The sequence below is a fragment of the Zalophus californianus genome, chromosome 9, assembly GCF_009762305.2.
Source record: "Zalophus californianus isolate mZalCal1 chromosome 9, mZalCal1.pri.v2, whole genome shotgun sequence".
NCBI lineage: Eukaryota > Metazoa > Chordata > Mammalia > Carnivora > Otariidae > Zalophus > Zalophus californianus.
In genome coordinates this window covers 101,982,769-102,002,890 of record NC_045603.1, presented here as the reverse complement: position 1 = coordinate 102,002,890, position 20,122 = coordinate 101,982,769, and the positions used below count along the sequence as shown (strand labels likewise).

At 48.8% G+C, this 20,122-nt stretch overlaps 2 protein-coding genes across 11 annotated transcripts; one reads left to right on the top strand and one right to left on the bottom strand.

The window, feature by feature from the left end:
- Positions 1–402: 402 nt before the first annotated feature.
- Positions 403–13,029, bottom strand: FOXM1 (forkhead box M1). Of its 7 annotated transcripts, none has more exons than XM_027591612.2 (9): positions 12,805–13,029; positions 10,247–10,819; positions 9,563–9,708; positions 7,987–8,178; positions 6,785–6,913; positions 6,069–6,113; positions 5,368–5,440; positions 5,008–5,183; positions 403–2,420 (listed from the first exon to the last, which is right to left on the bottom strand). In XM_027591612.2, the coding sequence occupies exons 2-9, from the start codon at positions 10,770–10,772 to the stop codon at positions 1,395–1,397; spliced, it is 2,313 nt and encodes a 770-aa protein (XP_027447413.1). In that variant the 5' UTR covers positions 10,773–10,819; positions 12,805–13,029; the 3' UTR covers positions 403–1,394. The 7 variants fall into 7 exon arrangements, with proteins under 7 accessions (XP_027447413.1, XP_027447414.1, XP_027447415.1 ...); XM_027591613.2 differs by having other exon boundaries at positions 5,368–5,437; XM_027591614.2 differs by having other exon boundaries at positions 10,271–10,819.
- Positions 13,030–13,097: 68 nt separating this feature from the next.
- RHNO1 (RAD9-HUS1-RAD1 interacting nuclear orphan 1) lies at positions 13,098–19,771 on the top strand. 4 transcript variants are annotated; one of them, XM_027593831.2, is made up of 3 exons: positions 13,098–13,170; positions 17,352–17,567; positions 18,690–19,771. In XM_027593831.2, the coding sequence occupies exons 2-3, from the start codon at positions 17,442–17,444 to the stop codon at positions 19,287–19,289; spliced, it is 726 nt and encodes a 241-aa protein (XP_027449632.2). In that variant the 5' UTR covers positions 13,098–13,170; positions 17,352–17,441; the 3' UTR covers positions 19,290–19,771. The 4 variants fall into 4 exon arrangements, with proteins under 4 accessions (XP_027449632.2, XP_027449629.2, XP_027449630.2 ...); XM_027593828.2 differs by having other exon boundaries at positions 17,352–17,609; XM_027593829.2 differs by lacking the exon at positions 13,098–13,170 and adding an exon at positions 13,395–14,057 and having other exon boundaries at positions 17,352–17,609.
- The last annotated feature ends 351 nt before the right edge of the window (positions 19,772–20,122 follow it).

Sequence of the window (20,122 nt, the reverse complement as noted above, 5' to 3'; positions counted from 1 at the left end):
CTTCCAGGTCCTGGGTTGGGGTAGAGGTGGTCCTGAGGTACCTATAACTGGGCCCATCCTTCCCTACTGCTCCAGGAGGTGAGGGCCCTGCCCCTCTGTAGGCCTTTCCCTTACAGGGAGCGCTAAAGGGCCAAGTCAACCATCAGGTTCAGAGGTGCTGAAGAGGCTGGCCATGGAGGACCAGCCTGGGAGATCTGCCAGTTTCTGTGCTAGAAAGGATGTGTGTGCCTGTGCAGGATATGGGAGGCAGTCCAGGCCAAAGCCCTCAGCACTCTCATGTGCTTCTTCGCGCTGGCTTCAGGCCTTACCTCTTCCCGGTCACCACCATCTCCATCGTCTCCCATGGTCTTGTCCAACCCCTCTGTATGCCTCAGGGACCAGACACTGACACGCCAGAGACCACACTTCCACCCTGGATTTTATTGACAGTTATGGTAGTGTTCTTGAGCTGGCTCACATGCATGCGGTCAGTTGGGGCCTAGGGTGGCTCTTTGCAAAGCTGAAGTGTGAGCTAAGGAAGCTAGGCAGGGCAGGGCCCCTTCAGTCTTCTCAAGCCTTGGGCCAAGTTCTTGGCAATGGCTAGTCTCTCTGGCATGATTAGGGACATTATCAGAGAAACGTCTCATGGGAGCACATCTAGGGACCCACATTCTTTGCTTCAGATGCATCCATTCCCCCACCCCCAATTCAACTCTTGACCCATTACAAGAGACCTTTTCACATCAGGATTTCTTCTTGCAGGAAAGCGGACTTGGAAACATGGGAAGGTGGGAGGGAGGGGCAATAAGAGGGACCCTAGGAAGCTGACCTGCTTGTCTGGGTGCCTACAGTAAAGAGCCCTTGAGGCAGGTGTCCTGGGCCTGGAAGAAACCATGCACTGCAGGTCCTCCCTTCTCCAGGAATTAAAAGCAAGGAACAGAAGCAAACTGAAACCCCTTGTCATCCTACCCACCTTCTGGCAGTCTCTAGATAATGATCTAAGGAAATAAGCTTACATTTATAATTAGAGGATAATTTGGAGAATATACACTATTTACAAGGGCCACCCTGCAAGAAGCAGGGAAGGTGGGAAACTGCTGGGCACAGGTGTAAACAGTCTGGGGAGTTCCTAATCTCTTTTTACCCTTGTTTTTGCTGTTCCCACCCTTCAGCCCCTAGCAGGGAGAGTGAGGAACCGGATTCTCTTGGGGAGCACTGGTGGCACAGTGACCGGTCACCAGGACCTCGCTGCTTGCAGAGGGCTCAGTAGTGGCCATGGCGTGACCAGGCGAAGTGGAGCTAGAGGAGCGGACGGTCCCGCCTGCTGTCCTCACTCCAGATGAGGCTTGGATGGCCCAGCCACACGAGCCCCTGGAAGTGTGGACGGCATGGGCAGCAAGGGTAAGGTCAGGCCTCTACCACAGCTCAGGAATGAACTGAGCCCAGTTGATGCTGTCAGGGCCCAGAGGGTCCTCCTCCAGGCCAGGAAAGCTGATGTCCAGCAGGATCTTGCTGAGGCTGTCATTCATTGTGTCCAGAACCAGGCCTTCTGTCAGAGAACGGTTGGCAGAAAGGCCGGCCACCTCTGGCCCGGGGGAGTGTGGCTTGGGGACTTCCATATCTGAGGGGGAGGAGGTGCTGAAGGGGTCAGAGGTGAGGTCAAAGGGCTCCGAATTGAGGAGCTCTCGGGGTGAGTCAAAGAGGGGGATACTTTTCAGCGGGGTGGTGCTAAAATCCGTGGGCCCCAGGGAATCAGGCAGGGGGCCAAAGGCAGCCTGTGGGGGTTGTACTGGGCTGAAATCTAGCCCCCCTCCTTTGGCTGGGGGTGTGAGCCTCCAGGATTCAGGGGTCACGGGGAGGACAGATTTGCTCGGGGTGGAGGAGATGGGCAGCGTCTCCTTAATGGGGGTCTTAAAAGGTCCTCCCTCCTCTTGGGAGTAGCCAAGCTGGGAGGCAGGCTCGGAGGACTCTGCAGGCAAAGGGAGCTCTGTGGCTCGCTGGGAAGCCCCGGGGCCCTCGGAGAAGAGGAGCTCAGGCTCGTCCAGACAAGGAGGCAGGAGGTGCTGTTTCCTTCGAGACCGGCTCATCTCCCTACCCTCCCTTCGTTTAATCACGAGCATTTCCGAGACACACCGGGCTGGGGACTTGAGCCCACTGTAGGACTTCTTCGGCCTTGGAGTGGGAGAGTGGGACGAACCCTCCCAGGAGTGAGATGATTCCTCTTTGACAGACAGGCATGGTGAGGGCCACTCCTCCAAGGGTGGGCTCTCCACTTTGATGGGTCTCCCCAAGGGTGGCGTTTCCTCTCCAGGCTGGGGCTCTTCCTCCTTGATGGACTGAACTGGAAGCAGAGGAGACAGTCCTTCTCCAAGCAGGAGTCTGTCCTCTTGCACAGGCCCTGTGGCGGGCAGAGGGGCCACCCCCTCCTCGGCTAGCAGCACCTGAAAGGAAAGCAGGGGTGCGGTGAGAGGGAGCCCTCCAGGCCTTGACACTCACCCCAGTCAACAGGCGGAACACAAGATCATGACTGAAATAAGCCACATGCTGGTACTAGTCCTCTTTTTTGTCTTTTTAAAGTCTTACAAACTATGGGAAATATGAGAATATATGATGAAGGTGGTAGTTCAATTCTGGGGGTAAAAGGTAGAGTGTTGTTTTAATATGGCGCTGGTATAATTAGTACCCAGCTGAGACCATAAACTTAGATGCCTGTTTCATACCATATACAAAGACTTCAACAGAAAAATTAAAACCATACGAATCCTGAAAGAGAATCTAGGAGGCTACATGTACAATCTGAGGGTGGGGGGGGTGACCTGCTTAAGCAAGACTGGAAACCCAGAAGCTGTAAAAGAGAAGAGAGACATAGTTGACTATATAAAAACTTAAAATCTTACTATGGCAAGAGATTCCATAAACAAAGAGACAAACAATAGAAGTAAAATATTTTACTTCTATTGTTTGTAGATATACATATATATATCTACTATATATATATATATATATATACCCATAGATATATATATATATCTTCAGCACCAAAGACAGAGGTTAATATTTTAATAACAAAGAACTTTCACATATTGTTATCAAAACCTCATAGAAAGATGGGCCATGCCTGTACATAACTAGCTCGGTGAACCATTCCAAGTGACCTAACATGACGAGAAGGTACTCACACTTACTGATAAGCAAAGAAAGATAAAATGAGACAAGGAGATATCATTTACACATGGCAGATGGGCAAATATTTCAAAGACTATTAATACCAATTGCTGGCAAAGATATTGCTCTTGTCACGTATCGCTGGTAGAAATGTAAATGATTGGGACGCCTGGGTGGCTCAGTTGGTTAAGCGACTGCCTTCGGCTCAGGTCATGATCCTGGAGTCCCGGGATCGAGTCCCACATCGGGCTCCCTGCTTGGCGGGGAGTCTGCTTCTCCCTCTGACCCTCTTCCCTCTCATGCTCTCTATCTTTCATTCTCTCTCTCAAATAAATAAATAAAATCTTAAAAAAAAACCCAAAAAACTAATGATGTAATGTATGGTGATTAACATAACAATAAAAAATTAAAAAAAAAAGAAATGTAAATGATTATATATTTTTTTGGAAATCAATATCTAGCAAGATTTAATAAAATGGAAAAGACCTTTCCACTGGGCAATCTCATGTCTGGTTTTCTGGCCTACAGAAACAGAAGCACTTGTAAGAAAGGTACCTGCAAAGATGTTTATTGCCGTGTTGTTCATAGGGCAAAAAACCCAGAAACAAAAAAAAAAACAAAACAAAAAAGTACCCATAAAAGTGGAATGCTGGAAAATTTATGGCTTAGCCACACGGTGGAATATTATGTGGCCATTAAGAAACAATGACTTAGAGCCAATGCCAAGTGACTTGGAAGAATCTCCCTATGGCAGGAAAGTGTAGTGTGATCCCATTTTGAATGTTCTGGGTGCTGTATGTACATATATAAAACGGTTATGGCTGTATGTGTACGTATAGTACGTGAAGAGCAGGAACAAATGATGAAGGCAAGCATACTACGTTGTCAGCATGGGGTATCATGGGCAGCAGGGGGATGTGAGTGAAGGTGGGGGAGGGCAGGCAGAAAGAAAAGAGGGGAAAAAAAAGATTGCAAATAAAACAAAAACAGTATATGTGCTACAGTCACATGGATACATTTAGGTAAAATTACATATGATGGTAGGTATTATTTTATGTATATTTAAAAAATATTTTTTCAATTAAAAAGAATAAAGCAAACCCAAGTCTCTCTAAACTCCAGAGCCTATGTTATTTCCATCTCAATGAAGGAGGCAAGGGGACCCTTTTCTCTGCTTTGTTATCAGTCGGCTCTCGCTCACAAATCCTCTATAGAGTTAAGTCCAGACTTGGTAGCTCATCACGAAATGGTCTTAACTTCACCCTCCTCACCTTCTCCTCAAGCGAGGCCACCGATGCTCAACCAGGGGCGCTATCCGCACCCTCCTGCCCCCTAAGGGACATCTGGCAATGTCTGGACACATTTTAATTGTCACACTGGGGGATGCTCCTGGCATCCAGTGGGGAGAGACAAGGGATGCTGCTAAAGATCCTTCAGCGCGTAGGTCCACCGCCAACAAAGAGGTATCCAGCCCTGAATGTCAACAGTACGGAGGCTGAGAACCCCTGAGCTAGACTGATCCAATCACCCTACCGTTACTGGGTATAAACTGGCATCTCCTGCCTCCATGGCACCGCCCATTAGAATGCTGTTGCCACACCTGTTTGCTTACCCAAATGTAATTTTTATAAACTCATTAGGTATCCATGGGCTTCTGACATCACTTATACCGTAATCCAAGTTCCTTTTTAGCTCTTACAATGCTCTTGAATTCTCCTTTGTCATACAAAGGAAAATGCCTCGTCTACCCAACTAGATTTATAAGCTCCTCCAGGAGCATTTAAGCAGAGAGCTTGCAAACCATAGATCCAACACTTTTAATTGACTGGAGTGTCTCGTCAGAGGAAAATGGAAGCCACTCACCTTGGGCGCGATACGGACTCGCTTGCTGTGGCGGGCAAGCTCTGAGCTCATGAGTGAAGCTGCCAGGGGCAATGGCACCTTTACCGAGGGCTGCAACACCAGCGACTGGTTCACTGGGAACTGGATGGGTACCAGGTACGAGCTGACCCGTGGTAGCAGCGGCTTCATCTTCCGCCCTAGGAGGACATGGGTGAAATCAGGAGCAGGGGTCCAGGGATCCACCCCTTCCCAATCCCAGGAGCTCTGCTCTCCTTCTCTGGGCTCAGCGCCCTTTGAGCTGGGCCCAGACTCCTGCAGTCAGGTTGTCTAAAATACGCCCCCAGAGCAAGGACTAGCCTGACGCCCACTGTTCATACTAACGTGCGCCCAGTGGGAGTTCAGTTTTGATGGTCACGTTCCGGCGGAGCTCAGGATTGGGTCGTTTCTGCTGCTGCTTGTGGCAGAGAGGGAGAGAAAGAAACCTGGGTTAACGAGGCAGAGGGAGAAGGCAGGAGGACCCGCCAGTGGCTCCGGGACCGTGCACTGAGCCAACTGACAGCCCAGAAAGAAAAGGCCAGTCTGGGGCGGATGCAGGTGAGCACTGTCTCCAAAGCCTGGTTCGTGGGAACAGGTGATGGCACGCAGACATACGATGGCAGGACAGTCCTACCACCTCGTCCACGTGTCCTCACCACTCCCGGGGGATGCTAAAGCGCGGAGCTCTACGAGCGGCTGAGAAAAGCCAGGCAGGAAAGGGAGAGGGAAAACTGCCTCCTGCCAGGCCTACGCCATGCACTCGAGGTTGCCGTCTGGCACGAAGCCCGTGGCACGTCCTCCTGCCACAGCATGCTCTGCTCCGCGCACCGTCGAGGGGGAGCAGAAGTGGGCAGGAGCTGGGGGGGGGGAGGGTACGAGGTGGCGGCCATCAATTTCCTTACTCCCAGGGGCTAGGGGTGCTCTGCGTTTAGGGCCAGCAGTCATACAGCCACACAGGCTCCCTTCCCCTGTCCACTAAAGCCATGCTGTGCAGTGAAAGGGAAAAAACAAGGGTAAGCCCCGAGCCGGGAGGAAAAGAATCTTACTGATTCCAAGTGCTCAGGCGATTGTGGAGCCCCTGGGTCCAGTGGCTGGTGGCGGTCAGGCATTGTGGGAGAGAAATGAGATGAAGTTACCACCAGCGTGGTCAGTCTGCCCGGGTCGGGAAAAACAGCTAGTGCTGTTGGATGCTGAGGGCCATGGGGGATGACTTTCCCACCCAGCGGAAGAGTTAGAGCTAGCAGCCGCCTTATGGGCACTCTGAAATCCCCAAACTTCTGAAAAGATGTTCGGGCGGCTCAGTTTCTGGTCTCCAGGCTGAAGAAGGGCTCTTTCAAAGCAAGGGTTTCCAGACTTTCTCTGTAAGAATCACCTCAGAGGCTTGTTAAAAATGCATATTCTGAGGCCCATCCCAGACCCACTGAGTCAGAAGCCCCCAAGAGCGGGGTCTGGGAAGCTATATTTTAACAAGCATCCCGGGCAATTCTTACGCACAAGGCACTTAGAGAAACACTGCCCAGGGAAGTTGTCTATTTGGATTAGGGCAGCCCTCCCCAGGGCCTGGTCTAGCCCAGAAGTGTGTCATTTGGTGTGTGTCAACCGTACTTAATTCAGCTAGTTTTACGCAGGTGGTCTCTGGGCTGGCTGGCTTCTAACTCTGCCCTGGCCAGGGAAGATCATCACAGGGAGGACTTGTTTCCTTTTGAGATGGATATTATGATGACCAATTCTGGCCCTATTTAGATGGAACCAGGATACTCACCTTGAACACCTGGTCCAACGTCAAGTAGCGATTGGCACTGGGGTGGATAGTCCAGAAGGAGACCTTGCCATTGGCAGATGTCTCCCGAACAAACATGTCGTGGAGGGAAAGGTTGTGGCGGATGGAATTCTGCAAGGAGAGAAAGACAACTACTTATTAGCTACTTTAGCTTCGGAGTCATCCCCTTTGATGTTTCCCCAGGAGACATCAGCCTCAGGCCTCCCCCGCTGTAGCCAGCAGTGTCCTCACGGTCTAGGAGCTGGCAAGCTGGGCCATAAAGCCATCAATCCAATGGCTGGTGGTAAAGAAAAGACCTGGATGGCTGTCGGTGGCTGGGAAAGAGGACCGAGGCCATGAAGCATTTGGTAGCAAGACAGGTGAGTGAAGAAACTAAGAAACTAGGAAATTTCGTTGAGGTAAGCGTGTGAAGAGTTCTACTGTGGGGGCGCCTGGGTGGCTCAGTCCGCTAAGCGTCTGCCTTCAGCTCAGGTCATGATCCCAGGGTCCTGGGATCAAGTCCCGCATCGGGCTCCCTGCTCTGCGGGGAGCCTGCTTCTCCCTCTGCCTGCCGCTCCCCTCTCTCTCTCTCACAAATAAATAAAAATCTTAAAAAAAAAAAAAAAAAAGTTCTACTGTGGAGGAAACAAAACAAAAAAACCCTCGCTTGGAGCTGCGCCTCTGTCAGAAGACCAACGCTGTGGCTCTGTCAGGGTAGCGTGAGTGACAGCGACTCCAAGGGACCTCAGTGTCCCCACGAGTACAATGAAGAGAACGTCCCTGCCTTCTGGAGAGGACATGTGACATTAGAAGAGGTGAATCTTGGATCACAAGGCTCACGGACAGCATTTTTTTGTTCATTAAGATCTTTTCATAAAGCTACTTAGCCACGGCAGCTGCAGTTCAACGGAGCACAAGAGGAGGCTCAGTGCTACCCTGGACAGTCTCTCCGAGACCTCTACCCTTAGACACCTTAGACACCTCAGGGAGGGACCAATGAAGTGGCTGCAGAGCTCCTGCCGACCATCTTGCCTGGAATCGGCAGGATCAAGTCATGTCCGAGAAACATACAATTGTTTACGGTTCCAGCTTTCTTTGCATTTAACGGTTCCTCAGAGCACCACACACAAAGGGTTGCACATCTGCGTGGACAAACTGCTGGGCCAGAGTGACCTCGGCGTTCGTCGCTATGGGTTGCTATGTACCTTCCAGCCTGGCTTGGCAATGTGCTTGAAATAGGGGAAGTGGTCCTCGATCCACGTATAGATGTCTTTCAAGGTCATGCGCTTCCTCTCGGTGCTATTGATGGCGAACTGTATCATGGCCATGTAAGAGTATGGCGGCCTCTCAGACGCAGAGTCCTGCCAGGATGTTGATGCTCCCGGGGGCTCCTCGACCTGAGGGTTATGAGAAGCCAAAGCCCAGGAGAAAAAGAAATGACATGGAAGAGTTCATAATGCCTCCCCTGGGCCCCCAGCAAAGAACATCCCCCAGAGAAAACTCTTAAGCGGCAGAATCGTGCTAGAAACCTACTCATCTGAGACGACTAGTCCATAGAATAAAATTTTAGGATTAGGAAGCATAGCGACGATCTAGTCCAGTCCCTAGACAATGTGGAGCTGCTTCTCTGTCATTGTCCATTTTGTCGAATATGTTGTCCCATCGTAAGTGGAGGTCCAGTCTGCTAGTAGAAACCTCTCGGGAAAGTTTGGGTGTACATTAGGAAAGCATTGATTTTATCCTAAAATCATACTCATTTTTCAGAGTCAAGAGACCAGTGTCTTCGTCTGCTTTCTACTACTGATGTGATGTGACTAAACCCACCTCTTTTCAGAGTTTGTATGAGACAGATACTCTCAAGAGTATAGGACAGACAAATGTCTGCAAAACATACAACTGGCTAAGTCTCAGGCAAAGAGCTGATCAGTCACATTTGAAAAAACTGAGCTCTGCGCTGCCTGGGTGGCTCAGTCAGCTGAGCCTCTGACTCTTGGTTTCAGCTCAGGTCATGATCTCAGGGTCGTGGGAATCAAGCTCTGGGTTGGGCTCTGTACTCAGCTTGGAATCGGCTTGAGATTCTCTCTCTTTCTCTGCCCCCCACCCCTCTGCTCATTTACTCTCTCTCTCTCTCTCTCTCTGGAATAAATCAATCTTTTAAAAAAATACATAAAAAATTTTAAAAACTGAGCTCTAACTTCAGAACGTACACAAGTCTTTTAAGTTTTACTTATGCACACATCCATGTAAATTTTCACTTTTTAAAGGCTGCTCAATGACTGATTTAAGGGTGTATGCAACAATATGGCAATAGTGAAAACAACCCCAGGCCACATAGAAGGGTCAAATCAAGTTTGATTACCGGGGAAGTATTTAACATTCGCACCTAACTCACTTTATTTGCTATTAATGTATCTTCTAATAGAACTACCTTGTACTCTATCTTATGCTCTAACCTTTCATACTGTTAGGCTGCCTCTTTCAGGCTCAAGTGGCTTTCCCAACTAAGATCTCTTCATCATTTCCTGAGTACCTGCCAAGGGCAGAGTACTAAAGTTAGTGCTCATGGAATACTGAGTGAGCCAGGAGCCCTCGAGGAAATTTCACAGATGGGGCAAAAAAGATTCCAGGCAGAAAGGTAGCTCAAACGTTATGCAGAATCGCACTAAGTGAAGTGCTAATACCAGAACTTGGAAATTCTGCTCCACAGGTCACTTGGTCCATTTCCCTTCTTAGAAATTCCCTGCACTGGCCCTGACTCCCCTAGTGAGAAGTCACCTTTACCTGACTCTGCTCCAGGTGACGATTTTCCTTTTCCTCCATCTCTTGCTTGATGCTGCTGGAGCCCAGTCCATCAGAACTCATCTTTCCGAGCCACTGGATGTTGGTCAAGCTGTTGTCAAGAGTGCAGCCTGCTGCCTCGCCTCCAGCTAGAGGGGAAACAATCCAAGATGCCACTTAGCTGCCTGATCCAGTATGTGGCAGGCCCATCAAAATTGGAGGTTGGGGAGCATCTCTCCGAGACCTCTACCTGTAGGGACAGGGATCACATGCTGAATCTACTGTGGCCCTCAGGTACTCTGCCCCATCAAGGATTTCAGGAGAAATTCAGGAGAGATCAGTCAAGGCAACCTTAACAAAGAGTTAGTATTTGCACAAAGTCACTTTTCCTCCTCATGCTTCAGTTTTCTCCTTTATTAAAATGGAGAAAGATTCCTATTTCCTTATACGGTCGATGGGGAAGATAACTAGCAAAAATAAACAAATCCTTTCCTAATTTAAAGAAAGTAAGAGAAATGCTAAATTATAATTTGGGCACTTTAAACAGCACCCAAAGGATCTGGGTCAAGGATTCGGGATAAAGAAAGACAAGACTTCCCCCTGGTTCAGGCTAGGGGCCTGTCTGTTAAGTATCAACCTGACGGACTGCAGTCCTTGCCACCAGAGAGGAAAGGCTGGGCTCCTCACCCCTTTGCCTTGCAGACCACATACCACAGCTCTCCCATCTCTGCCCGGGAAGGGCTCCAGGTGGTCTAGGAAGATTGACATCCCTAGCTGCAGGCTTTGGTCCCAGGGTCTCGGTGACCACTTCTGTCCTCTTGGGATCATTGCTGGTTTGGGCTTGAGGCTGGGGTCCTGGAGGGTGAGTGGGGGCTCCCCCACAGCTGATGAGGATGAATTTGTTGGGCCCACTGCTGCCACTCTCTTTTCCTTTGGCGGTCAATGCTGTGATGATGCTCTGGATATTGGCATTGTTAGGGACGGCCACCACTTGGGTGTTGGGCATGGTGGGGTGGTTAATGATCTTGATCCCAGCTGGAAACTTGCAAGAGCTGGACTCTGCCGCCTCCTTGGAAGCCTGTGCTTGACCAGGCTCTTGTTGGGCAGGGGGCCTCTTAGGTTCCTCTCCTGATGTTTCACCTGGGGCATTTTGAATAGGAAGGGGCAGCCTCCGTCTTTTGAGAATCAGTGGCCGACGGGGGCTGGTTTTCATTATGAATCTGTGCTTTCACTCTCCATTGAGAATCACAAGCATGGGCCCTGGAAAGTGCAAGGAACAGCAGGATGTCAGAGATTTGTTAGGCTGAGAAGGAGGTACTGCTAGAGAGAGGCGTTCCTCTTTCCATGACCAAAAGCATGAGCCCACAGGCCCAGGTTAATGATCCCTGGGCCTCTGTAAAGACCTCAGACAATAAGGGGATGAGTTCTATGACAAAAGAAAGCTAAAACTGAAGCATTTCAAAAGGAGAAAGCGGGACTGGGTTGAAGGTAGGTCAACATGGCCAAAGGTCTTCCGGAAGCTTAAGAATGTTTGGCTACAGAAATGAGTGGGACAGTTATAAAAATGTGGAAATTTCTATTATTGCTTATTATACTACAGATCACTTGCAGTGACTCTGGGGACAGGAATGCTGGAATTGAGGACATTTGGCAATTTGAGGAGTCCGGACAAAACTCTGACCCCATAATCTATTTCATGATTGATAAAGCCTGTATATTTTTACACCATCTTAGTCTATAAATAAAAGGATCAGTGCCCATGGGATCAGAGGAGAAAGGCAAATTGCACTATCGTTCCCTTGCCATCATCTCCTACTTCACAAGACCTCAGAGAATACGGAAACTGCTCTAGTCAAGGCCCATGGGGCGATTCATCTCACAGGCTATTTATCCTCGCACTGGTAAAAGAAAGAGTACACTTTTCTTTCACAATTTGCAAAATATTTCTATAGCGACATTCTAGTCCTTGTGTGTGTTTTTTCCTATTTTAACTTTCTAAGCATGTTACTCGAGTCCTTGATTTCTCTACCAGAACCAAGACTATAATCCCTATCTCCTGACCAATAGAACGTGCTGTCATCAATATGCTAAGGGGGTTCTGTCATGTTAAGGAAAATAGTTTTATCTTTAAAAAAACAAAATGTGTTTGTTGGGTGCCTGGGTGGCTCAGTCGGTTAAGCGTCTGCCTTCGGCTCAGGTCATGATCCTGGGGTCCTGGGGTTGAGCCCCACCTTGAGCTCCCTGCTCAGCAGGGAGTCTGCTTCTCCCTCTGCCCCTCACCCCTCTCTCATGCTCTCTCTCTCGCAAATAAATAACATCTTTTTTAAAAATTTCGTGTTTGTTGATTTTAATAGATACACGGGATACTCTGCCATCATGTAAAATTGTGTAATCCTATTTAAAGGTACTTTGACAGAAGAATGCGCTGTCTGTGTTAGGACATCCACTATCTCCCTAAAACTGACTGTCACAGTCTGATGACATTTGCCATCTGCTTAGAGTTCATAGGCTCTCTCCACTCTGCCTCCTCCCTTTCCTTTATAACTAGGTTTCCTCTACTTTCAAATCTCAGTTTCATTTCTACCTCTTATCTCTTCAAGCCTCCCCCTGCCCCACCAATGAGTAAATACTATTATTCCTTCCCCATCCCCCAAAGATATCTTCCTGGTCTAAGGCTTAATTTTGCTTTCAACTCTCTGACCAGTCTCTTCCTATCACGGCCAACACTTTAAGCTAGGGGACGTCCAGAGTGACCCCTCTGATGCCACTGCGCATCCTGACCACGGAAACTTTGCAGGTTCTCGGGAACCAGGAGAAGGGCCCTGGAAGAGGGTGGACTGGAGGCAGTGCGGCTCAGTGGTGAGAGCGCTTGGGAGCAGGGGAGGGTGTGGGCAGGTTTGTCTTTGACTTAATGCAGAATAAGCTCAATCTTCATGCCAGCCACAGTCTGTCTAGAAAAGTAGGCCACCCCAGCAGCCCTCCCGAGGTTGTGGGCAGGGCGCAGAGGTCAAACTTCCAGGGAAGGCCAAGAGGTGGTTTGAGAAAGAAGTGAGGACAAGGCCAGGAGGTTGGCTGGATGCAGAAAAAGTTTGCACCCTCTCCCAGCCCTCGTTCCCGTGTGGCCCCAAACCTCCACGCCGGTCCCGCGCCCTGCTGCTAGACCCCCCGACCTCGGCGCCCGAGCCCGGGCTCCCTGCCTCTGCCCGGGCCGGGGCTCGGACTCCATTCCTCCGCCCCCCGCTCACCTCCCGACTGCAGCCGCCGCCGAGGCTGGGCTGTGGCTCCAAGGGCGGGCTCCGGGCTCCTCCAACCTGGGGGCCGAGCCAGGGGCCCGGACAGAGACTCGCGCCAGGCCGGCCCGGTCCCCGGCGGTGCGGGAGGGGTGGGGAATCCCGGGGGATCCCGGGAGGGGAGGGGTCCCGGGCCGGGGGGCCGGGGGTGGGGTCGGGCACCGGAGCTTTCAGTTTGTTCCGCTGTTTGAAATTGGCGCCGGCGGAGCGTTGCGGTCACGTGACGGAGCGTCGCCAATCGGCGGCCGCCCTTGTCTCCGCGTTCGGGGCTCGAACGCTGCGGCGGCCCAGGGGAGCGGCTGCCGGGACGCCGCCGGGCGGGTAAGGCGGGCCGGCGGCCGGCTCGTGGGGAGGGGGCGGCCGTGGGCGGCCCGGAGGGCGCAGGAGGGGCCCCCGCGGCGGGCGGCGGGCGGCGGCCGGGGCGGCGGGGAGACGGCGCTGCTCGGGGCCGGCGTCCCCGGCCTGCGCTCCCTCGCGCGTTCTGGGTCGCTTCCCTGAGCCCGCCCCCGGCGCCGCTCCTCCCGCCTCCCTCGCCAGCCTCCGGCCTTTCTAAAGCCTCCCTGGCTTGGCTTCCTTATTTGAGGGAAACTACTCCATTCCCCTCCAACTAACGATCGTCTGGCCGCCTCGACTAGTCGACCGGCGTATCATCTTGTTTAAGCTTCCTCTTAAAAAAAATTCCACGCCATGATAATACTTCATTAACTTGGTCGGCACGTTTTGTTGAGCACCTACTATGTGCCAGGCCCTGCTAGGATAACAGTGGTAGGGGAGGTTCTTTCCTTACTCTGTATACAGTCTAACGGGAAGAGAGGAGACCACAGACATTTTTGAAGAATCGAATAAGGAAAAGGAGAGTTATAGCTGCGAAGGGATAAATTAGAGGTCATTGATAACTGAGTATCTACGATAAGATCTTGCCTTCGGTAGGTCAGGAAAGGCTTTTCTGGAAGGAAGCTTGTTCTGAGGTCTGATGCCTTTGTGTAAAGAAGGGAGTGAACCCCGCAAAGCAAAAGGAAGAAGGTGTGCAAAGGCTGTGTGGGAGGAAGATTGGGCTGTGCAAAGGCTGAAGAACATCTGAGGAGTCAGAGCTGAGAGGACCTGAATAGAGCGTGGTGTGAGATGAAGCCGGAGCCAGAGGAAATAGGACCTTAGCCATAACTGAGGAAGTTTGGTCCTTATCTAGAAATCAACAATTTTAAGCAGAAGTGAGTCAAGATCCGATTTGCATTTTTAAAAGGCTCCTCTGCAGGGGGTGCTGGAGTGGATTAGGGTAGACCCGTTTAGGCTATTGCAATACTCCAGACCAGAACTGTTGAAACTTGAAGGGTGGTGGGGAGAGAAAGATACCAAGAGAGAGGGGCCAAAGGGGCATTATTGAAGACATACTTAAGAGGTAAGATTGTCAGGGCTTGGTGGTGTTGGATGGGGACAGAAGTGGGACATGTCAGGGTTTCTGGCTGCATAACTAGATGAAGGATAATACCCTGAGCAAGGACCTTAGAAGATAATCACCTGTGGAGCAGGTGCAGGGGAGATGATCATGAATTCAGTTTTAAATATGTTGAGTTTGAGGGCGCCTGGGTGGCTCGGTCGGTTAAGCGTCTGCCTTCGGCTCAGGTCATGATCCCGGGGTCCTGGGATGGAGCCCCACATTGGGCTCCCTGCTCAGCGGAGAGCCTGCTTCTCCCTCTCCCTCTGCTGCTCCCCCTGCTTGTGTGCGCTCTCTCTCTCTCACTCTGTCAAATAAATAAATAAATAAATAAATAAAACCTTAAAAAGGAAAAAAAAAGATTTGGAGTCAACTGGAAAATTTTAAATAAATGAGTTCAAGGTGCATTTGAGACATCTAGTTGCTGTCAAGTAGGCAGTGGCTATGTGGGTACTGAGTGTAGAGAATTCTAAGCTGAGTGTATAAATACTTAAGTCATCCCCTTGTAGGTGTGAGCTGATCATTGCCTAAGAAAGGTGTATAAAGCAAGGAAAGCTCCAAAACACAGTCAGGGGGAAGGGTTTTACGAGCAAACGGGACTGACCTGCGATTATAGCATAAAGAGAATGGATGCAGATATAGGTTTGTATGTTGGTATCTGAAAGGTGAGCGTATTTTCTTTGATGTCTCCTGCGTTCTCTGTGAAGTAGGAAATAAGGTCATTTGTTAAGAGGGAAGGGGAGTTCTAAGGTTTTAAGAAAGTGGAAACATCTTAAGATAATCTGCAGATATTGAGTTGAAGGGAACATAGTAGGATTGCTGCTGAGCAATGTCGTGTCTGTTGGAGGCTGGCTAATGTCAACACTGACTGGAGGCATTGCTACTGCTGTCATCTCTCCACTGGATTCCTGCAGCAGCCCTTTAACTGGGTGCCCTGCTTCCTTTCTCCATGCCTGCTGTCCCCAACCCACCTGTTCTCACAGAGCGCCTAAAGTTCTCATTATAGAAATGTCGCTTCCCTGTCCAGAGCCTTGCCTTGGCTTCCTGTCACACTAAGAATAGTTGAGTCCAGAGTCCTTAACCTTGCCTGTGAAGCCCTGTGTCACATAAACTGGTTCTCATCTGCTCTCCTTTCTTCATTTCAGGTCTTTGCTCAAATATCACTTTTTTAGTCGCCTTCCCTGACAGCCCTCTCTAAAAGAGCACTGAGTTGGCTCAACCCTTTATCCTGTTTGGATTTTCTCCATAGTCACTTCCCAACTAGGATATAAGCACCACGAGGGCAAGGATTTCATTTTGTTCTCTGGTATATATTTCCAGCACCAAGAACAGGGCCTAGTACTGCGGGCACTCAGTATTTGTTGAATGGCTGAATGAACGAACAAACAGCTGTGTGTATTACCTTTGTTATCCCTAAAAATGATTTGTCCTTTCTTCTTTACCTGTATCACCACTGCCTAGTGACATAAGTCAGAGTATGTTACTTTTTACTGTTGACTAAATGAGTCATGAATTATGTGGTGGAACCAGTCTGCCCTGTTGTGTGACTTCGCTGGATGCTCAGCTGTACTTCCCGTGCACCTCTCCATTGCACGCAAACTTCTATCCCACCCTTCCACTGATGAAGCTCTTATTAAAGTCGATCTGGTTACTAGAGTCAATGGACACTTTTTTCACTTTTTTCAGCCTGTTTATTACTCCGGGTCCTGTTGATCCTGCTTCTGTGTCTTGCCTCCCATTTCCGCCAACACAGCCCAGATTCAGGCCTGATCATTTCTCACTTAAGTAACAGAGTAACCTCCTAAAACTGGTCCCTCTATTTCCAGAGTACTCCCTCTCTTTCCACATTGTTGCCAGGATCTGTCTTAAAAGACAAAAACAACCAATTAAGACATTTATGGAACACTTGAAAATTTGAACATGTCTGGATATTTGATAATATATTTTTTTATTTGTAAGAGAGAGCACAAGCAGGGGGGAGCGACAGGCAGAGGGAGAAGCAGGCTCCCCTTTGAGCAGGGAGCCTGATTCGGGACTCGATCCCAGGACCCTGGGGTCATGACCTGAGCCGAAGGCAGACCTTTAACCCTCTGAGCTACCCAGGCATCCCTGGATATTTGATAATATTAAGGAATATATATATATATATATATATATATATGTTGTATTAATGGGGATGGTATAATGGCTGGGAATATTCATCTTTTCTTCATAATAATATAGGGGTAGGGGAAGTGGATAAAGGGTGTGGATGTATCCTGATTGGCTATGGGCTGATGTTGGAACTGGGTGATGGGTACACGGGAGCTCATATTATTCATTCTCCTTTTGTGTATGTTCAAAATTATATGGAGGGAAAGTTAAAAAAAAAACTAAGTGTTATCGTATCGTTCTGCTTGAAAATTTTCAGTGACTACTTAGGCTAGAGTCCAAACACCTATGGTACACCTGCTTTTTCTGACCTGACCCTGACACCGGGTCCAGTCTCTGAGGTCTTGCATTTGTCTTTGAATACGCTGTGTCCAGCTCCATGGAGCCTGTGATACTTGAATTCACAGTCTTGTCTCCGTGCCTCTGTATGTGCTGTTCCTCAGCCTGGAGTGCCTTGCTCTCTCTGCTCTCTGGCTTTCCTTATCCCTTCCGTACTAGGTCAGGTATCACCCTCTCTAGAAAGCCTCCCCTGAGGTGAATGGAAGCATTCTTCCCATTATCGGAATTGTCTGTCTCCCTCTGCTAGCCTCTCAGCACTTTGAAGACAGGGACAGTCTCTCTTATGTGTCCCTACAAGCGCTTGGCACTTGATAAATGATTGTAGAATCAATGGTTATTCATCTTTAAATTCCCAACACCCAGCACGGCACTCAACACGTGCTCGATCAGTGCATTGAATGAATGCTGTTGACCGGGAACTACTGTGTATTTACTTGGTGGTGCAGGGATAGAAGCTGTACCCTCCACAGTGTGGAGGTAGGGGTGATAGTTGGTAGTAGAACTGGTTGGCAGAGGATGAGCAAGAGCTGGGGACGGAATCATCAGAATTGTCTCCCAGCTTTTGTTTTTTTCTCTGCAGGCATGGGTTGGAATCGGAGCCTGAACCCCGACCTGACAACAACCAGCATCATGTGGTTACTAATTTTAACTGCTCTTCATTCACCTATTGATGCCTCCCAGAAAAAAACGCCGCCAGCCTTCCCAGAAAGCCCAGCTGCTATTCCAAGAACCACCACTGGAGGGCCCCAAACACCATTATGGCTCTCCCCAGCTTACCATCACCCACACTAGACAGGTGCCCAGCAAGCCCATTGACCATAACACCGTCACTTCCTGGGTAGGCCATGGTGTTCTTACTTTGACTTTTGCTCTGTTAGGCTTTGCAGAATGCTGCCTCTTCTGCCCCTTAAACCAGGGCCTCCAAAGATTCATGGGGGCAGGGACAAGAGGCAATGTATTTCTGTCATCAGCCATTTTCTCGGGGATATCTTCTTTTCTAAGTTCAAGCTGAGGCAAGGGCTGGTTGGAGTTGGAGTCTTTCTCCCCACATTCTTCTTAAAGAGTTCAGTATAAAAGTTTCATTACTCGGTAGCCCAGTGAAGAAGCCAGATAAATGGCCGAATGAATAAAAAATGAGATTGTTCCCCAAGCGTCACTTGAGAGGTAAACTATTTAGCTCGGTACTATATTTATAGTTTAATAGAGTGAACCTGGAAAAAACCCAACAGAAATGGCATGTCGTATTTTGACAGTTTCAAGGCCCTAGAAAGAGAATATAGCTACTGTCAGGAAAATGGTATAGCCAGAGGGCCAGACAAAAGCATAAACTTCACTTTATTAAGAGTGCTTAATAAATATAGCTTGTTCAGGATTGCTTGGAAGAACCATGATACTTGCTTTGGGATTGTAGAAGAAACTGAAATGTTAGAATCCCATGAATGAGAAGAGGAATGAACACTTATTGAGGACTCATCATGTGTCAGGTCTTATGCTAGTTGCTTTCCATACATGATCTCACTCCCTATTCTTGCACTCAGCATTCACTCTACTGGGGGCCTTCTTCGTGCCAGGCACTCTGCTAGGTGCTGGGCATCAAAGGTGAGGAAGACTGCTGGTCTTTGCCCTCAAAGTTTAAAGATAGTTAAACAAGTTGCAGCTGTATGGTATGATAAAGTGAAGGAGGCATTGTCCCCTTTCTTACACACAAGGAAACGGAAAGCCAGAAAGATCGAATTAATTGCCCAAAGCTCATATCCCTTTCTTTTAATATCCCATTAGACAAATACTTTGTTTCGTGTCCATTACTATAGTGGGCCCCCATTTAGAATTCTGGTCCTTGGATATAGTTTCCTCCCTCAGGTTCGTTCATACTTGGCAGGTGGCTCTCCTCACTTCTTTTTGGTTTTTGATCCTTAAGGTATCACCTCAGTTTGATACGACAGCAGAAAGCTCGTTCCCTGTGAACCAGAAATGTCATCATCGAAACCAGGCAAGACATGCAAGTCGAAAATCTACCGCCTCCAAGTTCCCACATCTAACATTTGACAGTCCACTGTCTTCCTCCTGTTCAGCCACACTTGGGATCCCCTTAAGCAGGGAATGCCCCGGTCAATCAGAAAAGCGCATTTCCGGAAGGCCCTTAGTTCCAATGCTCAGTCCTCAAAGCTGTGGGGAAGTGTCAGTACATACGCTTCAAAACTTACCTTATGTATTCATTCCCCCTGATATCCAGACCCCAGAGTCATCGTTTGTGAAGGAGGGGCCCATTCCCCCAGATCAGAGGGAAAGTAGCCTTCCGAGCTGCTCCTTCCACGCTAGTACTCCCAAGAGCCCAGAGCCTGGGCCTGTTCTAGTTGAAGACACTCCCGAGGAGAAGTATGGGATCAAGGTCACATGGAGGAAACGATGCCACTTGTTTACTTACCTCAGGGAGAGAGGGAAGCTGAACAAAAACCAGTTCCTTGTGAAAAACTCACTGGATTTCTCCGACACCAGCAGTCTCAAGAAATTTTCATAAAGTTGCTAAAGTACTTTTCTGGCTCACAGGAGAGTACATCAGGAGAATAAAATGGAAATAATACCAATAACCTCAATAGAAAAAAAGATGTTTTAACTAGAACCTTGGAGTCATAAGGGAATTCAGTTCCCAGATTTGCTTTTTAAGATGTCTTTTCCTAAAAAATTTTTATTGTCATAAACAGTTCATATTTTTCTTAACATTAACTGTCTAAAATTTTAAAGTATCTTACAGTAACTTTTAAAATGTATGTAAATAAATGGTTGCAGAAAGGTTTTAGAGAACCCTGCTTCTGATTACCGATCACGCAGCAATATTGCCTTCTCCACAAAAGGTCTTTCTTCGTTGTTTTTTAAAAACTACTAATTAATCCTTTAATCACCTCGTCCAAACTAATTCATTCCACACTTTTGAGTACCAACTCTGTGTCAGGCTCAGCAGCAGCTTCCTTTATGACATGATGGACAGGAAAAATAAAAGCAAACTCTATGACTTTTTTTTTTTAAGATTTTATTTATTTGACAGAGAAAGAGAGATAGAGCAGGAACACAAGCAGGGGGAGTGGGAGAGGGAAAAGCAGGCTTTCTGCCGAGCAGGAAGCCCGATGTGGGGCTCGATCCCAGAACCCTGGGATCATGACCTGAGCTGAAGGCAGATGCCTAACCATCTGAGCCACCCAGGCGCCCCAAACTCTGTGACTTTGTAGCTGAGCTGCTGCCTCTACAGCCTTGCTCATCTGCTAAAAGGCCAAGGTGAGGAAAGGCAGCAAGCCCTGTTTTACTGAATACAGTGGGGTCAGGGGCGATAAAGGGGACATAGATAAGTTACTTAGG